Here is an 18,380-nt window from a genome sequence, read left to right on the forward strand (position 1 = left end):
CCACAGTAGCTTCTGCCCCTTTTTTCCTGTCGGCTCTTTTTTTCCCTGAATTTGCCCCGGGAACAAGGATCACGTAAACGGATAACCCGTTCCGATACATGTAAGTGCAGTTCGTGATGGAGGAATACGAACAATGTACATGGAACCACGAGCAGCAGCAGGGTCTTGGACGGGCTTCTCTTTTTTTTCCCCCCCTCTTATTCCGGCCCACGACATGATCATCATGAAAAAGGGATATAAAGAGCCGAGCAGGTCGTCTTTCCCACGTCCAATTCCTCCCATCACATCATCAGCCTCTCGCTCCAACATATCCTACATTCGCTCAACAAGCAAACATCTACATAATAAAAAAACCTCAACTTTAATATCTTAATACCACATCTCCCCCTCAAACCGCAAAAATGCAGCTCTCCAACATCCTCTCCATCTTCACCCTGGCCGCCGCCGCCCAGGCCGTCAGCGTCTCCTTCGACACCGGCTTCGACGACGGCTCGCGCTCCCTGACCTCGGTCTCGTGCTCCGACGGCGCCAACGGCCTCATTAGCAAGTACGGCTGGCAGACTCAGGGCCAGATCCGCAACTTCCCCTACATTGGAGGAGCCGAAGCCGTCGGCGGATGGAACTCGCCCAACGTACGTGCAATATTCTCCCCCCCCTCCCTAGCTGAAAGCAACGATTATCAAAACAAAAAATACTAACGTGACAATCAACAGTGCGGCACCTGCTGGCAGCTCACCTACAACGGCAAGTCCATCAACGTCCTCGCCATCGACCGCGCCTCGGGCTTCAACATTGGCCTCGCCGCCATGAATGACCTGACCAACGGCCAGGCCGTCGGCCTCGGCCGCGTCGAGGCCCAGGCTCAGCAGGTCGCTCTCAGCGCCTGCGGCCTGTAAAAAAAGAGGGAATGTCAAGTGGAAATATAATGATCTCTGCCAAGAAAAGACGTCTTCAACATGTCTAGGAAGGAGGCGCTTTTTCTTGTTATTATCTTAATGTTTTATAGTCGGGTGGGAAACAGCCACATTTAACGGTAATGAGAATAAACGATTATCATGTCCATCGCCTTTTGAGGGGGTTTTTTCTCCTTCCCCTTCATCTTTTCGTGCTTGTTTGTAGTCTCGAATATGTCTACCCAATTTTATTATCAGTAACCTGTATCCGAGTGTGAGAAAAGTCGCCGGATGCTTTCAAGTCTTCCCGAGTCTGACATAGAATCTGGTCCCTGGTTTGGGAGTTTTAGCCAGCAGTGTGATTAATCACGACCTTCCTCTCCTGATTCCTAAACTGGGCTCCAACAATTAACCCACCAAGATTTCCAGACCTCGACTGACAAACAGAAACAAGGCAGACAGACCGAAGATTCACGCAATGGATAAACATGCAAAGTGTGATATACTGGGCGGTCAATCGATTCGAACCTAATCTGTATAAATCCATCGATCAACTTATCCATGGCACTGCCAAGAGTAGGTCGATGTATATCAACCACCCGACTGCTATGTACCGTCTCTTCCATATCCAAAATTAACCTCTCCTCTACGAGATACTCTCGAATCCCTTAACGGATCTCATCAACCAACTGTCAGTTCAACCCAGGTTCCCCCACCACAACCACCTCGCAATCAACAAAAGAAAGAGTCTACCCCGTCTGCTTGACCTCTTCTCAAAGAGTCTTCTCCACTATCCTGATATTATGGGCCAAGACTATGACACCACGACCAGGAACAGATATTGTTATGTTCACAAAAGAAAGACCAAAGCCTGAAGTCCCACTATACAGGGCGAGTTGAAACACTTGAAGCTTATCCTCACAGGCATCCTTTTTTTTTTTAAAAAACCACCTACCAAGAAGCAGAAGAGACGCAAGACCGTATACCCTTGGACGCCCAAACTCAAATTCACCCACCCAGATAACCAACCTGACAAAGGGAATATAGGTTAAACAGAGATGACAAAAAATAAAATAAAAAATAAAACCATTCAACATAACGCTTGTTTGGGAAAAGGGGGTATCGTGTATAAGAACCCGAAAGAGTTGGTGAGGAGTTCGGAGGTGATTAAGAACCAGAATTTTTGCCAAGAGGTAAAATGCTTCGAGGAGACCCCCCAGCAACCTGTACTACCTCGACAACGTGTTAAAGTCAATTTCAGCGGCCATCATACCTCCGCCACCAGCTCCCATGGGTACGCCCATTGAGTTAGTCAGGACGCTCATATCAGAGTTTGTCCTCTGCAGATTTTGAAAGTCCCCAACAGTCCTGAGTTGTGTGTTGTTTGATGGGGGAGGCATTGCAAAGCTATTTGACCGTTGTGGTGGCTGTGGCCGCATTAACATGGCGGGCCCACCCGGCATGATTGAATGATTCAATGATCCTGCAGGACCGAATGGCTGCTGCCCTCTTACACCGGCACTGCTGAGGGGCTGCTGCGGTAGTGGATGCTGGCCTGGTATGTTGGATGGCTGATTGATTCCGCCATGCAGGCCATTTTGATGATGAGTAGACATATTGTGACCCATTGTTTGAATAGTCGGCTTCGGCGGATGATTATGGGCCGAAGTCGGTGTAAATTGATGATGCTGCTGCTGTGGTGGGGGCTGCTGCATGCGGTGCTGTGTCTGGTGCGATCCCATGCCTCCAGGTCCATTCAGTTGTGGCCCAGGCCCAACAGGGCTCATCATGTCCGATATGGGATTGAACTCCTGGGGTATCCCCTGAGGGTACTCAACCTGAGGAGATATCACAGGCGGCGAACTGCTGAATGGCGAGTTCATATCTGTGACTGACGGGACGCTTGCGCCCGAAGAAGTGCCGGGTTCTGTCTTGATCGACGGCTCTGGGAATCTGTAGTCGAAATCATCCATTTGCATCGTGCTAGGCTGGCCTATCCCTGCGTTGCCAAAACCATCGAAGATGTCGACGCTGCACATGTTTTCAGGCATGTGCTGAAGCATCGGGCTGATGAGGCGAGGTATCACTTCGTGCATCTTGCAGAGGAGCAGCGGCAAAAACCTAGACTCGTCCTTTCGAATGACTCCGACGATGTTGAAAATCTGTTGTAGAGTCTCGCGGGGGTTGAACGGGCTAAAGGGGTTTTGGGTTGCAGGCTGGACTGTCAAGACATCAATCAATGACGAGGCGGTTTCGCAAAGTTTCTCAATCTACACAATGTCCGTTAGAATACTAATTTCTAGCAAGCCCGATGTTTTGCTTCAGGTCGTTGACTTACGAAACCTGCGTTTATCAACTCCGTGTTCTGGGTAGAGAAGGCTGCGGTCATCGCCACAAGCTCCCGCTGCAGATCCACAGGATATTGCACTGTCGTGTCGCTAACGTTCTGGGTCTTGGCCATGCTCAGCTGCCAAATAAGTTGCTTGAGCCAAGCCTGGTTGTTTCGAGCATCGGCCAGCTGCGGGTCAACATTGTTCAGATAATGCGGCAGCACTTCGTTGAAGTTCTTATGGAGTGTGTTGATATAGCTGGACGAGCAGTTGTTCCTGCTCTTGCACCAGAGATTCGTGAACTGGTCGTCAAACTGCCGGAATATGGTTATCATGAGCAAAAAACCACTAAGTTGAGTTCCGAAAGGATCCATCGGCCCATCTCCCAGTGTGGGAGAGTTGATGGTGGCCTGCAGTGACAGAGGGCGGCCGCGTTGTATAGCGTAAGACCTGTTGGATAGTCAGTAATGCAGAACCAATGTGATTTGCTGGAAACGGCTCGGCGCACCTTTCTGTCATGTAGAGCAGCCAGTAGAGTCTCCTCCACCGGGATGCAGTAGTGTTGTCTACGGTCAGGTATGATTCCTCCTTGTTCATGCCAAACATGAGCGTAACGGTCAAAGCGTCGCGCAGATGATACCAAGCCCTGTCGTGCTCCTCCAGGCCGTAGTGGCACGCGAAAAGAAAGTAGCTGGTGCAGACGCTGTTGAGGCTCGGCTTCTCGAGATGATCGTAGAGTCGGCGCACGCGGGATGTCTCCTCCATAAGCAGGCGAGCTGACACAATGCTGGCCCCGGGCTGCGCATCCAGGCCATAAGGGTCACCGCCTGGCATTGACATGCCGGGCTGGAGCATCATAAAGGCGCAAAGGGATGTCATGAGGCTGTACGTCTCAGGATCGGTTTCCCATACTCCAAGGTCGTGTTCGACTTGCTGTCGGTTCAGAATAGGAATGATGGAGAACATGTTGGCGAAGTAGAACTCGATGCACGCGCTGACCATGTCCTTGGTCAAGAGACCACGAGATGGTGCCGGGGCCGGGCTTGCCGGTGGACTCGGGGCGCCATTGAGGCGATTATGTACTTTGGTGGCCAGGCTTGTCTGACGTTGCGTTTCTCGAAGTTCGCTGATGACCTTGGCTCGCGAGCCCTTGGGGCCTTTTTTCTGGGGAATCGCATTGTAGGTGCAAGAAAGCTGGGCGGACGAGCAGTTTCTGCACGGGTTGATGCCGTCGCATTTGACTTTGCGACGGTGGCAGGCGTCTGTTGGGTGCATTACCAAGGTTTTCCAACGGTCAGTAATCTGAATGGCCAGAGGGACAACAGGCGAACTCAATTTTGCCAACGGTTCTGCATGAAACCTACCACACGCCCTCTTTACGGCAGTCGTCATTTTTGGTTGTTTTGTTCGTGGTGTGATCAAATCAACCAAAAAAAAAATAATACACAGAAAAACTTTCTTGCTGGCCAAAACGATCAGTGCCTTGGATGTTCCCGTGTCCTTCGAACCCCACACCTAGTCAATGTGGTTGTCGAGTCGAAGATGGGACGCAAAGCCTTCGGGTTGTACCGTGAGTCGCTGCGCGCGCGTTTCTCTAGATCAGGCACATCGGAGGTCTTTGCCCGCTCGAACCGGATTGCAGGGTTCCCGACTATCGCCTTCAGACTGTTGTGTACCAGGAGCGGCGGGCCTTGTGTCGATTAGAGTTGTGGTCAATCAAGAATAAAGAAAAAGCGCACGAGCGACGAGGCAATTCGCGGGGGAACTCCAGATTCTCTAGCGATCTGTATTCGGGCCGGAGTATGGAAAAATAGGACAAGACGAGGGAAATGGTCGAGGGATGGATGAGAAGCGGAGACGTGGGAATCAAAAGGTGGGAAAAGCGAGGTAAAGGCAGACAGTACAAATGGGAAAGCGGGTCGTGGGACTGGCTGGTGCACAAATGTGACTGGCTGTCTGGTTAATAAAACACGGAAAATGCCCGGGGTGGGTAGTGGCAGGTAGGTGGATGGTGGGTCAGAATCACGCCTTACTTGGGTTTAGCGCAGGGTGTGCGCGGACCTGAGGTTAGGTTATGACAAGAAGAAGTACTTTGCAGGTAGGTTGGCCTGGGTTGGCGCCGGCAGGCAGGCAGGCAGGAGCGGAATTTGGCCAGTTTTGATGGGCTGAGGTTTTGGGAAAGCCACTTCCATGCAAACGAGATGGCAGGCATGGAAAAGAAGTTGAGAATTATACAGGCTGTAAAACAAACTACGAGATGTCATCCAACGCACAGGTGTGGGAATGGGCGGATGGAACAGGTCAATTTTCAGCAGAAATGCTGCATGGCATACAGCGTACAGTACAGTACCTAGCAAGCAAGAATTGGGACTGGGACAATGAGACGACACAACTGTAAATTGGATGAGACGACATGTATTTCCATATCGCTCCTATTCCTTTTTTTTTTCCTCTCTCATATCTACTGTACGGATACATCCGTCTGATTCATTGAGGATAGCATGGAGATTGGTATGGGTTATTGATGCCGTTGAAAAGGCGTAAATTTGGTGTGGTTTTCCTGGTGGAAAGTACCAATTCTACAGTATGTACCCTTTCCCCCCTCCCCTCATTTCCACACCTTGGGGCAGTACCGTACCCGGACTTGAGCCAAGGGAGCTGGTTTGGTTCGCACGTTCCGCGTCACACAAAAACAAAAAGCCACACGCCTCCAGCTGCCAGTTGACCAGCTGAAATCCCAACCTGCATTCGACTGTCAACGTCTTTTTAGCAGGTGCTTCCAATTTATGAACTAGCCGCACTACCGCGCAAGGCACACCCTAGCAAGCTGCATCGTCTTCATGGGCTCAACAGGCCCGCCTGCATTGGCACCCGCTAACCTGGCATGCCGCCTTGGGCTCTCTCACAATACCCAGACAGCACTGGCAATCTTTGTATCGTCGGACTAGGCTTTGTGCTCCCTCCTGAGCTAACTGGCGTAACAATGCGCATTTAATCTATTACAATTTTTTTCTAGGGGTAACAGAACAGTGGTGCCCCTGGCCTTGTGTCTACTAACCACATGTTAAGGTAGCAGGCGAACTACTCAAGTTTGCTCAGCTAGCTTAACTGCCAAGTAGTAGTAACGGCAGCAAGATGCAGGCCTCATGTGTCAGGCCAAGAGAAGTGGCACTGTTTTCTTGCCAGACCCATAAGACAGGCGCCACTAGCAGCATTTGCCTCTGTACCTCTCGATTTTTTTTTCTCTCTCTCAATGTTGAGTATTATGTTTTTTTTTTTTTCCTTATTGTCTTGTCTTATTTTGATTTAGCTCTAGTATTTCTCGCAGTGGAAGAATGCTCAAGATGTAAAAGTACATGACGCGACAGACAGACCCAAAGCCACGCAGAAAAGAAACCTGTCGATCGAGATCTGGATGCTTTGGGAGTGCGCGGGTATGGCTACATGACCCGAGCAAGCCGTGGGATCGCCGCCCGTACTGGCGCTGCTGGAATGAGTGGTTGATGCATCTTCAGGGTACTATCCTGTCGATCCTTCGCTCTGCAGAAGGTTACTTCTTTCTTGGACCCTACGCACCGATCGACGGTTACAAACCCCCTTTTTTGTCTTGTCAAAACCCTTGATGGGCAGGGTCTTGTTGTTTTGTTTCGCCATGTCTGCTGATCGATATGCCCAATGGAGATGGCATCCGAACTCTGTAGAATTTCTTCTCCAGCCAACGAATGTTCCAAAACTGGCACGGAACGATGCAAACATCATGCAAAGGAAAGGTCCCAAGAAATCGCATTGCACAAAACATCGTATTGTATACGGGTATTCTTTTGGGAAGTTGGAGTTTTACGTCGTCTTTCCGATTTCCCCCAAAGACCTCGATCAGTTGCATTTGCGAAGCAATCACATACCCCAGTTAATGTAGAAAAAAAAAAAATTCAATTAAATTGAGTTCTCAGCATTGAGATGACAAATGAGGGCCTCAGTCCCAATCTCGATCTGACCAGCCATTTCATGGCCAAACCCAAGCTGAAAAACATAAATAGGAAACAAACCGCTGGACGAACAGAGCACTGCGTTCGATATCCTCAGCACCATCACCGAAATTCCATCCAAAACCAGGCACAAAACGATCCCTGCCCAAAGTCTGTGCCTGAGTGTAACATGCCCGCCCCACCAGGCCCCACACAAAGCACAACGTTCCATCCCTGAAAATGGAGAGCGCAAAACCAAGTATGGAGCATTTCCGCTATTCACAAAGAAGCGCTACCCCTTACCAGTAGTCTTTCTCTGCGGTCCACTACTGTTACTGTACGTACCAGCAGGTTGCGGTGGGGTCTCCGAGGGCTAAGCTTTTCGGTCAGCACAGCTGAGCACGTGTGAAGGAGCCCTTGGTGGCAGAGAGCAAAGAAAGAAAAGCAAGAAAAGATTCAAGAAGCAATGAGAAAGGCGGTTTTCTTGCCGACAAGTTATGCAAAGCATGTGCAAAACAGCCAGGAGAAAGCCACTGTAAGGAGTCGGGTGGCACAAAACTAACCCGACCGCAAAGCGTGCTTTCTTGCTAAGTCGATTTATTGCAAGGGGAACCAGGCAACACAGGTCTCTGCAGATATTCAGTACAAGGTAGTACGCGGCATCATCCGTGTACACATACAATGCATTTCAAGTGAAGAATAACAGGTGACTGTCACTCGTTCTGTTGGCAATTTGCCCTATCCCTCACTAGTGCCAAATGTGACGGTGCCGACTGGCCTAGACGCGAAAGGGTGCTGCCTAAAGGGGATCCAGACTAATATCAACTCTAGGTAGGTATAGACCAAATAAATTAGAGTAAATATCACGTCCATAAACATCGATCGGTTGAGCCACTGCCTTCGTTTGGCGCCGTTCCATCGCTTGCCCAGGGCTCTGCCAACTCGGTCGTTTCAGGCACTTTTCATTAGTAATAATTGTTGCAAAGCCACTCTACGCTTTGTGGAACCCAAGGGACCACTTACATCGAGCACCAACAAACCAAACCAAAAAAGAAGCCTAAACGCCCTCACGTGAAGTTCACCATGGAGGAGAAATTAAAAAAAAAAAAAAAAACCTAGCCTTGCTGCATCCAGCATCCCGGTGGTTGCCGTGGACGCGCACCAGAATTACTCGGCACAAAACACACAAGTCCAGCCTCATACTCGAGGACGGCCGACATTTGACGAGGAAAACTGCCGAGTACTAAGGCGCCCAGGCGGGGGNNGAAACGCGGGATTTGCCGTTTGTGCCCTATTGTTTTATTTTATTTTGTTGGTCTTGTGTAAATCTCCTTGTAAATTTCCTTGTCAAATCACTGGGCCGAAGCCCTGTCCCCAGGATCCCCAGGATGTGCACATGTGTTGTGGATGGGAACACCCCTGCGGCAAGTGTGCTGGTCCATGAGTCCATGCATGCAGACAACAGGGGAAAAAACAGAAAGGAACGGGTCAAATTTGCAGTCATGACAATCTTGTGGCTGCTGTGGCATGATATACTAGAACTTTTTAGTTCCCTGCCCCCTGCCCTAAACTCACGGGTTCTTCCGTCTACAGCGCGGAATAGATGGTCCGGTCAATGCGGAACCTGACTGGACTGCAGAGACTTGTTCCTCAACAGCTGATTCATTGATTGCAACGCGCGTGTCAACAAACAAAATGAGGACACAGCAGATGGATCTGAGCTGCCTGAAAGGTAAGGCGTAGCGCAACCGCCTTAGTAAATGATAGGTAATTCCAATTAACAGTCTGTGTCTAACTAAGCTAAATGATGAGATCAAAATGATAAAACAAGGGACACAAAAACGCCATCCCAACATGCCAAGATCCTATCCTCCACAACATGATACACGAACACTGTAGATCCTTCTCAAACCCAAAAGCCAAAACCCAAACGTCTCCACCGTAACACGTACAGTACAGTCTACTAGTACCTCACCTCACCTTCCTCACAGATCCCCACGTCTCCTCTTGGGCGGGTACTTGATCCACGGCGCGCAGTTGGTCGCGTCCCTGCCCGTCGGGGGCGCGGGGACAAACTCTCCCGTCTGCAGGCTGCCCTTGACGTAGTAGACGAACCAGGCCTCGTTGAGCACGTCGCCCTTCCTGTGCCTGTTGCCTCCCCTGCACCGCAGCGCCACCTTGCCACCGCCCAGGTACTCGGCCAACGCTTTTTGCACGTCGACAAGCGGGTAGCGCTTGCGGGCGTGCGGCACGATGCCGGCGCGCTCCAGCGCCGTGTACGTGTCGAGCGTCTTGAAGAGCGCGACCGCGCGGGTGAAGTAATCCACCACCGCCATCTCGCCAGGGCTTGCTACCGCCGCCGCCGTGCTGCTGCACGACGATGAGGATGGTGTCGAGTAGCATGCCGGCGCGAGCGTGTTGATGCACGTCCCGTGCTTGTTCCACTCGTGCTCCCACAGATGGTCATTGGTGCCCCGGTCCGCGACCCAGTATCGGTTCATGAAGGAGACGAGATCCGCCTGCCCGTGAGCGTGGAGGATTTCCGTGATGTTCCTGTACTGCGGCGCAATGTTGCAGAACTGCTCATAGCCGCCGTTGCACAGATCCGGCCTGATTCCGAAACCGGACATTAGCTACAGGGAACTTGTTTGCTTATCAAAACGTAAACTAGGATTGGGGGAATAAGAGACACATACCACAACCCATGGATCGTCCAGTCCTCATCAGAACCTCCTTCGTGAATGTCCTGGTCCCAGAACTGGGTCAACATCAACTGACCACCAGGGTGCACAAAGCAGCACGAGTTGCCTACGACGGGCGTGTTGTTGTGACACGACATGGGGCCATCGATCGGACAGGCTGGTGCGCCGGTGAGCGGTGAGTAGTGACATTGCTGTTGCTGGCTGCCGGTGTTTCCGACAACTGCCGAGCCGGAGTCGAATGGGTTCGCGATTCCACCGAGTGGGACTTGGGAGAAGATGTTGCCCGCGTAGGCGAGCAGAGCCCGAATGGACTGTTGTGGTGCCATCGTATTGCTTGCGACTGAGCAAGTATCTTGTTTTTGTGCAAGTTGTGATACGAGTGATTCGAATGATGAATGGGATTGTGGAGGATGACTTTTGATAAAGAGTAAAGGTTGGATGATTGAGGGAGTTTGAGGTTCCGACAACGACGGTGCAGGTGATGTTCCAGGGTTTGTTAGGGGTCGGATGCCTCCATACGCCGCTCTTGGCCGGTCAGCTCTCCACTCAACCACCCGAGCATGGGGGGTTTCAAGCTGTTTAATTGGTCAGCTCTACCATAGCTTCCCCGGGTCCCACTTCCGCTTGGCGATTTAGATCGGGTGAGCTGCTAAGCTGAAGCAGTGCTGATACTGGGTGCTTGGTTGCCTAGGGAATTGAATATTGAATGTACAATGACTTTATTGTCTTCACTCAATCGCGACTTTACTCGGTGGTCTCACTTTCACAAACATTGATACTTAAGAAATTCCTCAACCTAAAAAACTTGAGTTTGAATGTTTACCATTGAGTTCATTGTGGTCCTGTAAACCAAGTACTCGGCACCAAGGTCGATCGAAACAGCAATGACGCGCACGCTAGCTATGAAACGAACTCCACCAAATGCTACCCACGTACCCATAGAATGGAGATCTGTCTATCGTCTAATTGAAGCAAACAGAGGTCTTACCCCGACCAGGAATTCAGACGAACTTCACCTCGTCGAAAAGTCCTGCCCTCACCTGCACCAGACTGGACAACTCAAACAGGAAAGCCTGCAATACCAGCACGTTGGTGAGTACGTGTGACACCGATACTGTCTTGGCAGCTTCCTCTTCCGCAACCCTAGTGGCCTCTTCTGCGTCCGCTTCATCCTCCTCTTGTCGTCTCGATTCAGAGGCGCCGTCCGAATCCGGCGAAGGCGCCATGTTCCGTTGTCCATGCTCCAACTGGCGCTCCTCATCCTCATCATTCTCTTCACCAGGCACTACCCCTTGCGGTGGTGGCGCGCCAGCCTTCGCCCCGAAATCCAGTGGGATAGGGGCGACCCCGCCGGTTCTGCCTTTGCCGGGAACGATTGCTAGTGTGACTCTCCTCGCTAAAATTTGCTGATCCACAGCCCGGAAAGCCTCAATCTGGCTGGCGACGGCAGGGTCAGTCGTCGCGGAGAACGCAGGCGTGTTTGCCTGGTATGCACCGCTCCTCGGCGTACCCACGCCTTCATAATTCACTGGAAACTCCCTTGGCGGCACCACGCATACTTGTCTGCTCGTAGGCGTGGCCGCGCCGTACCCGCCTGACATTCCGCCATTCTGCTGCTGGTGTCTCTCTTGCTGTGAGTCCGGGGTTGGCGACCCTGTCAGACCCCGCATAATACTTTCTTTGCGCCCCCTGGGGCTTGCACTCCTACTGCTGGGGCTGCCCAGCTCCGCCATGATGCGCTGCGCGAAGCCTTCTAGAGCAGAAGGCCTCTCTGCGCTGCTGGCACGTTGTTGGGAAGGCCGTGGCGTCATGGGTGTCTTCGCACCGCTGTTGGACCGATTCAGGACTGTGGGTTGTTGCGGTACAGAAGCGCCTGATGCATCAGCCGTCTGGAATGCCTCGCGGCGTTGTTGTAAGAGCTCATCAAATCGAGGAATGCTCTCCCGGTAGGCCTCCACCTGGTCTGCTAGCATTTGTAGAGTTGACATGAGCCGGGGCAGGCTGTTAGGGCTCCACTTTGGGCGGCGACGACAATGGCGCATGCTTCTTTGGCGCTCCTTCTCTGCAAATTCGGCCGATTCGGGATCAAGAGGCGGCTTGTCGCCGTCCTGCATTACCTCCAAGTCGTCGTCATCGTTCTGGTCGTACTTGTAGGCGTCTGGATGCCGCAGTAACCATCCTTCGGCACATGTAAATCCGCAGACCGCAAGATCAAACAAAACATCCGTGGCTGAGAGATTGGTTTCGACGGGGTTAATGAAGAAAGTCTCCAACAAATCTAGAATTCCGTTTAATAACGGGTCGTCTGGTCGAATGGTGTGCTTTTGCACATCCTGTGGTGCTCCAGGCAAACTATCTGAAGGGATCGCAGGTAGGTCGTGGTTATTTGTCGACGTTTTTGGCGCAACAAGCTTCAGTGAACAGGGATGGCTCTCAAGCCTGATGACCGTATCGCGCAAAACATCTTCGTAGACTGCGTCAAAGTTGTCCTGTCCTCCGATGCCTCCAGCAAGAGACATGAAGAAATCGACTTCCTGCTTGTGCGCACCCACCGTTCTTTGCGGTGTTGTAGAGAAGACGGGTTCAGTGCGCAGCAGCGTTGCCGTTGCATAGCGATGGTGACGGCGGAGGATGGCAGATACCAACTGTAATGTCACGTGGATCGTCTGGTGGCTGTGTGATCGCAGACAGGCAAGCATCAAATCGACCAGATTGTATAGAAGCGGGTCGGCTGCTTCCTCGACCTGCGCGGCCAGCATGGTAGCCAGATCCATGGACTTGCGCTTGCGCGCTGCGCTGACGGTGCCAGGTTCGGAGGCCACCTTGCTCGTACCCAAGGCATCGGGAAGAGCCAGGAGATAGTGGAGGATTAGATTAATCATGTCGGGGTGATCTAAAGATTCGAGAATACGGCGAAGGTAGGTGAGCACGGCGACAGACGAGCCGCCATCTAGATCCGATGACTCGAGAAGGGAAGGGTATCTGGCGGTTGACGTTAGTCGGGAATAATGCCGAGGATGGGATGGCATGTGACCTACAATAACTGCTGAAGAAAAATGACCTGAAAATGCTCCAAAAGTGTGCTTTTGACCTCGACCGATCTGCAGTGGTTGAGGACATCCTGCCAGAAGAGCAGGTGTGATAGAAATGTATCGAGATGGGCTTGAAACTCTGACGAGCAAGAGCTGACAATCTCATAAGTTGACCTCGGATGCTGATAGTCGGAGAGCGCAAGGATTGGGGGCAAGCAATCTGCTGGGTGGTCCACGACTAGCTTACGGCTCAGCTGGCTATACAGCGCGCCCAGTCCCGTGGCCATAAGGGTTGAAAGGTCGCTCTCTACAATCCATTGCTCCAGCGCAACGGAGCTCGAGGCCGATTCTATGATGTAAAGCAATCCAGTCCGCGCAAAGTCTCCCACCTTGCCTTCGACGTGGATGTAGTCAACCAAGAGGTAAAAGAGTGGAAAGTCTTGCTTCTGAGTTCTCCCCGCAAACTTCTCGTGGCTGTCCTCTGCCGTTCCTTGCTGCCGCTGTGACCGCTCTGGTAACTGTGACTTGAACCAAGCAGGCAGCACTGTATCCGGGTCTAATCGTATCTTGGTGGTAATGTTGAAGGCCAGCTCCACAATTCTTATTTCTGTATCTGAAGCAAGCGGAACACTGTTTGGACCGGTGATGCGGACCAAGAGATTGGTCAAGCTCGTAGCAAAAGCATCGCTCTCGTAAAAGGCCTCCTCCTCGCTCTCGATCAGTGTGGCGAAGAACTGCACGGCTTCCCTTACGATCCATTCGCTGTATGAGGTGGTAGCGATCTTGGCGATGGGCACATAGATCTGCTTGGAGGCGGCAAAAGATATACACGGATGCGGGAGCGGGCGTCGCGTCTCGTCGGCAAGGATGTTGGTGAGCTGCTGTAGGCGGAGCTCTATGGCCTCTGCGGCCTCGTCATCTCGAGATAAGTTGGGAGTATTCCTCCATATTTGCTATATAGTCGAGATAAATAGTCTGTCAATACCCCTGGGCAAGCTCAACATGAAGGGCGGTGTATTTTTGGAGGGAGTCAGTGTATGGATGGAGTATACCAGCATCTGCCCATATTCCTTCTCGAATCGATGAAGTCGCCGGATGGGGTCACTGGCTTGGTCTCGCCTCGGGCTGTTCGTAGACAGCGGGGTGTGTGCTAGCAGTCGTGACCACTAAGTAGATGTCAGCCATTGAGGTACTCACAACTCCTGGGAAGGATTTGTTCTTGGCTGCTGCAACTTACGAAATCCATTGTGACGAGGCTACCGGCAGCATCGCGCTCAATGCTCCTTCAAGAATATGTGCCAGGAGGACAAGCTTCGGGAATTAACTGTGAGAGCCTGCGAAAGTGATGTTGCGACAAATGCTTAGTGGTAAAAGCTAGCGCATGAATCTAAAGTGTTTCGGGCTTCCAGGCTGAGCCGGGCATCCACCGGACCGGAATGTTAAATTGGCCCCGCTTTCAGTTGTCACTTGCGCCGTCGATAACTGACGGGAAAGCTCCGGGCGGGGTGGGGTTTGGTGCTTGTATCGTATCGTATTGCATTTCATTCATTTCGTGAATTCCAGCCATCATCCAAGTATTCCCACACAATTAACTAAAACAAAAAACCAACGGCGTGAAACCAGCCTGACTTGGAAGAGGTTGATGCCAGAATGGCACAAAATTGATGTTTATTTTTGCATTCAACCAAACTCTCTTCCTTTGCTACATTAATCATTTGCTCAATTGACTTAAGTTTGATCATCGAGTCCAAGAATCTCGACTTTGCGCTCGATTCAAAGAAAATTCTTTCAAGCATCCGAACAATCGTCCAAATCCCACGAGGTAAATTTACATTCGAATGAAAACCGTCCATCAGCAAACCGGATGTTATTCCGTACCGCACCATGCCCAAGAACAATGGACCAAATCCATCCGTGCAGCCACAAAGGTACTCCATTTAAACTACGGTAAACGAACTGGCTGTACAAACCCATGTCCCGTCGTTTGGTTCTACCACAAGATGGAGCCCGGCATGTTGCATATGCGCTACTATAATACCCAGTAGTATGTACTGCCAGCAAGCCTTTTAGTGGATGTTCCCTGCCGCACCAAGAACGCCCCCGCAGCTTTGAGTCACCATCGGCGGCTAACTGCAGCGAAAAAGCACAAGAGCTCCACGATGCTGGCAAAATTGCTCCTGCGTTAGTATATCCCTCCCCTGCGCCTATGCTTTGCGTGCAAAGTATTTGCAGTTTTCTGCCCAGGGAGCAGGCATTATTTGTACACCGCTGCACAGGAAAAGAGTCATCGAGTGGCACCCTGGAGATGGGCCTTGAATGAACTTGGCCCCGTTTGCCGCGTGCTTTCATCGTCGTGGTTCGCCAGAATGGAAGAAAGCCACCTTGACAATGAACTCGACCCTCGTCAAGACAAGAAATGGCGGCTTTTCGTTTGATTGCTCTCGTGCCCAAGCCCGATCTGCGATTGGGGCTAGGCCTGGGACCCTACGACCAATCATGTCCCAGAAGTGGCGTGCGAACTCGAGGTAGGGGTGGTCTGCAGGGGAAGCTCGTGTGGTCCGCGAGGTACGCGCCCCGCGCTTCGGTATCATCCAATATCAGGCCTGGAAAGGTGGGCGTCGACGAGATACAGAGTAGAGTGCAGACATGTGCTACCGATCTCTGGGCGCCCTTTTGCGTCCCTTTAATTCCACTTGGCCGCCGTATTTGTGCTCCGTCACTCCCGTCTTCTCTTTTCTCCTCTTTCAGCCCTCTTTTCACATTTTGGGTATACTGAAAAGTTGGTTTGCACTGATCTCCTGCGTTGAATCCTGTTTGCGGACATTGAGCGAAAGTCCTTTTAGTTGCTTGGCCTTTCCCCAGCGAATAATCTAATGCAATCTTGCCTGATTACATGCTTCAACATAGCCCAGTGGAGTGCACCTTAACAACATAGACACCTCCAAGTCGTCCTCTCTCTCTGGAAGTTGACTTTGGCTGTTTAAGCTTCGCCCACCATGGGCTTCTTCGGTTTGAACAGGAGCAAAAAAGCTCCTGCCCACACGGAGCCATCACTTAAATCAGCAGCACAACCATCACTCAAATCAGCAGCACAATCGCCTCCTCCTCCGTACACGAGGAAGCCGATGGTGCCTACAACATTGGCACCGGGAGCTCCTCCTCAACTAACCCGACCTCAGACTGCTTCACGGCCACCAGTAACCTCCCATCTTCGGACAGCCACTCCCGTTCCACCTCAGTCTCAACCACAACCTCAAATTCAACCTCAATGGCACCAGCAACTGCCAATTCCCGGGTCCGTCCCCGCTAGGCCTCGGTCGTCTGCAGGGACTACATGCCTCACTATCCCATCGAGTTGGGTCACATCCTATCCCCCATCATCCTACCAGTATGGAGATCCTCGCCAGCATGGCCATCACCAGCAGCCGATTGTGGTGAACCAATACTATCTTGGCCAACAACTCCCTACTGTCCACCGCCCGGCCTATGGCTGCGCCACTGCAAACAGTGTTGTGAACATCGGCAACTCGGTTGTCGACATGGCCAATGGATGCCTGCCCGCTAGCTTTCATGTCCGCCACCTGCCGCACCACCTTAATGATGGCCTTCCGGCTTGGCATGGCTACGGCTCCCAGCTTCTCAACCAGAGCGCCGCTGCGTGCGACCGGCTTGGCCAAAGCCTTAACAGCGTATTGACCCTGATTGATGGGGATCAGTGCAAAGGTGATGAGCGAGAACTCTTCATGATAAACCCGCAGGCCCCAGGCGCTGGGTCGCCGCCAGTCGCCAAAACGGAGGTAGCTTCCAAGAAGATGGCCAGACCCGGCAGCAAGTCTGGGGATAAGACATCAAAACGGTCTAGCCGAATGAGCTCACCGGATAAGAATTCCAAGGGGCAGACCACAGCCATAGCAGCCAGTGTTATTTCGGGTGACTATTTTTCCAAAGTAGAGCTGTACGCCAACTCCAAGCTGCCAATGGACCTGCCTTCCCTCAAGCTGTGAGTTTTGTTATCCTCTTTTTGAATACCGTCTTCACTATCCGGAACCAATCTTACGAAAGTATCGTTATCAACTGACACTGTCTCAACAGTTACATGCCCACCTGGCCAATTCTCTGCCTCGCAGCGCAGTACTCGGAGCGCGTCTACGCCCGCCCGCGTGGCGCCGAAATGGACACACATGTCGATGCTGATTGGCGTACAGGAGCCAAAGCCATGGTGATTAAGTCGGTTCCGATGGATCACATGAACACCATCGTCTTTGCCATTCGCGGCAGCGCCTCCTTCATGGACTGGGCCGTTAACCTCAACACGGCGCCAACCTCACCCCTCGACTTCCTCGACGATCCGGGCAACTTTTGCCACGCCGGTTTTCTGTCCGTTGCCCGCAAGATGATCGCCCCGGTTGCCGCCCGTCTCAGAAAGCTGCTGGAGGAGGACCCCGGCCGCAGCACATACTCCCTACTATTGACAGGCCACAGCGCCGGCGGGGCCATTGCGGCGTTGCTGTACGCCCACATGAAAAATCAAGTCGTGAGCTCGGAGCTCTCAAACCTCGCAGGATGTTTCCGCCGCATCCACTGCGTTACCTTTGGCGCGCCACCCGTGAGCCTGCTGCCCTTGGCTCCTCTTGACTCCGACAAGAAAAGCCTTTTCCTGAGCTTCGTAAATGAGGGTGATCCCGTGGCGCGGGCCGACATGGCGTACGTCAAGAGTCTGTTGGAGCTGTTTGCTGCCGCTGCGCCCACAAAAAGCAAAGACAAGGATAGTAGCAAGTCAAAGAGCAGCAGCAGTAGTAGTAGCAGCAAATCAGACAAGGACAAGAAGCGATCTTCGTCATCCACCGCATCCGTATCCAGCAAGTCTTCCTCATCTTCCGACAAGAAGAAGACGTCGTCCTCGAAACCTACCTGGAAGCTCCCACCCAGTACACTCAGCAACGCAGGGAGGATCGTGGTCCTGCGGTCGGGCGACCCGAAGCGGGCTAAGAAGGCTTGCAGCGACCGTCGCACGGTAGAGGAACGGCTGAACGAGGGGGTGGTTGCACAGATTGTAACGGACCAGCAGCTGCGCACCGTCGTCTGGGGAGACCCCGCGGCGCACCTGATGCGCCTGTATTCCGGTCGGATCGAGACGCTTGCTGTTGGTGCTGTCACGGCGAGGGATCATTGATGAAAGATGTTGACGGTTTTTTTTTTTTTTCTTTTCTTTTTCTCTCTCTGTGATTCTGTTTTTTTATTGTGCATTTTTTTCATGTTGGCTGATGCTTTTATGGTGTTGGTGACGACGACGACGACGATTATGTCTTATGATCCGTTATGACTTTGATACCTGGCCTAACGAGCCGTTTTCCCCTCTATTCTATGTTTAGGAGTATATAAAACTTGGGTAATATCCATCTTTATGCTGAAACCCGTTACTCTATAATCGATTCATGACTTGGTAAAAAAAAAAGGT

General features: G+C 51.9%; 5 protein-coding genes across 5 annotated transcripts; 2 read left to right on the top strand and 3 right to left on the bottom strand.

Moving 5' to 3' along the window:
* Positions 1-401: 401 nt before the first annotated feature.
* PpBr36_07820 (uncharacterized protein) lies at positions 402-896 on the top strand (the record flags this gene model as incomplete). The annotated part of the gene is made up of 2 exons (XM_029894954.1): positions 402-632; positions 714-896. 2 exons carry the CDS (start codon positions 402-404, stop codon positions 894-896), a joined length of 414 nt encoding a protein of 137 aa, XP_029748918.1.
* A 1,226-nt stretch (positions 897-2,122) lies between these two features.
* Positions 2,123-4,615, bottom strand: PpBr36_07821 (uncharacterized protein; the record flags this gene model as incomplete). Its single annotated transcript, XM_029894955.1, has 4 exons — positions 2,123-3,163; positions 3,232-3,673; positions 3,732-4,485; positions 4,588-4,615. The coding sequence occupies 4 exons, from the start codon at positions 4,613-4,615 to the stop codon at positions 2,123-2,125; spliced, it is 2,265 nt and encodes a 754-aa protein (XP_029748917.1).
* A 4,558-nt stretch (positions 4,616-9,173) lies between these two features.
* PpBr36_07822 (uncharacterized protein) lies at positions 9,174-10,228 on the bottom strand (the record flags this gene model as incomplete). The annotated part of the gene is made up of 2 exons (XM_029894956.1): positions 9,174-9,798; positions 9,885-10,228. Coding segments are annotated over 2 exons (969 nt in total), but the record flags the coding sequence as incomplete, so codon positions are not given.
* A 663-nt stretch (positions 10,229-10,891) lies between these two features.
* Positions 10,892-14,168, bottom strand: PpBr36_07823 (uncharacterized protein; the record flags this gene model as incomplete). The annotated part of the gene is made up of 4 exons (XM_029894957.1): positions 10,892-12,872; positions 12,929-13,875; positions 13,975-14,088; positions 14,160-14,168. 4 exons carry the CDS (start codon positions 14,166-14,168, stop codon positions 10,892-10,894), a joined length of 3,051 nt encoding a protein of 1,016 aa, XP_029748919.1.
* Positions 14,169-15,918: 1,750 nt separating this feature from the next.
* Positions 15,919-18,095, top strand: PpBr36_07824 (uncharacterized protein; the record flags this gene model as incomplete). Its single annotated transcript, XM_029894958.1, has 2 exons — positions 15,919-16,922; positions 17,015-18,095. The coding sequence occupies 2 exons, from the start codon at positions 15,919-15,921 to the stop codon at positions 18,093-18,095; spliced, it is 2,085 nt and encodes a 694-aa protein (XP_029748914.1).
* Positions 18,096-18,380: the final 285 nt, after the last annotated feature.

This window comes from Pyricularia pennisetigena, chromosome 1 (assembly GCF_004337985.1).
Source record: "Pyricularia pennisetigena strain Br36 chromosome 1, whole genome shotgun sequence".
Taxonomy (NCBI): Eukaryota; Fungi; Ascomycota; class Sordariomycetes; order Magnaporthales; family Pyriculariaceae; genus Pyricularia; species Pyricularia pennisetigena.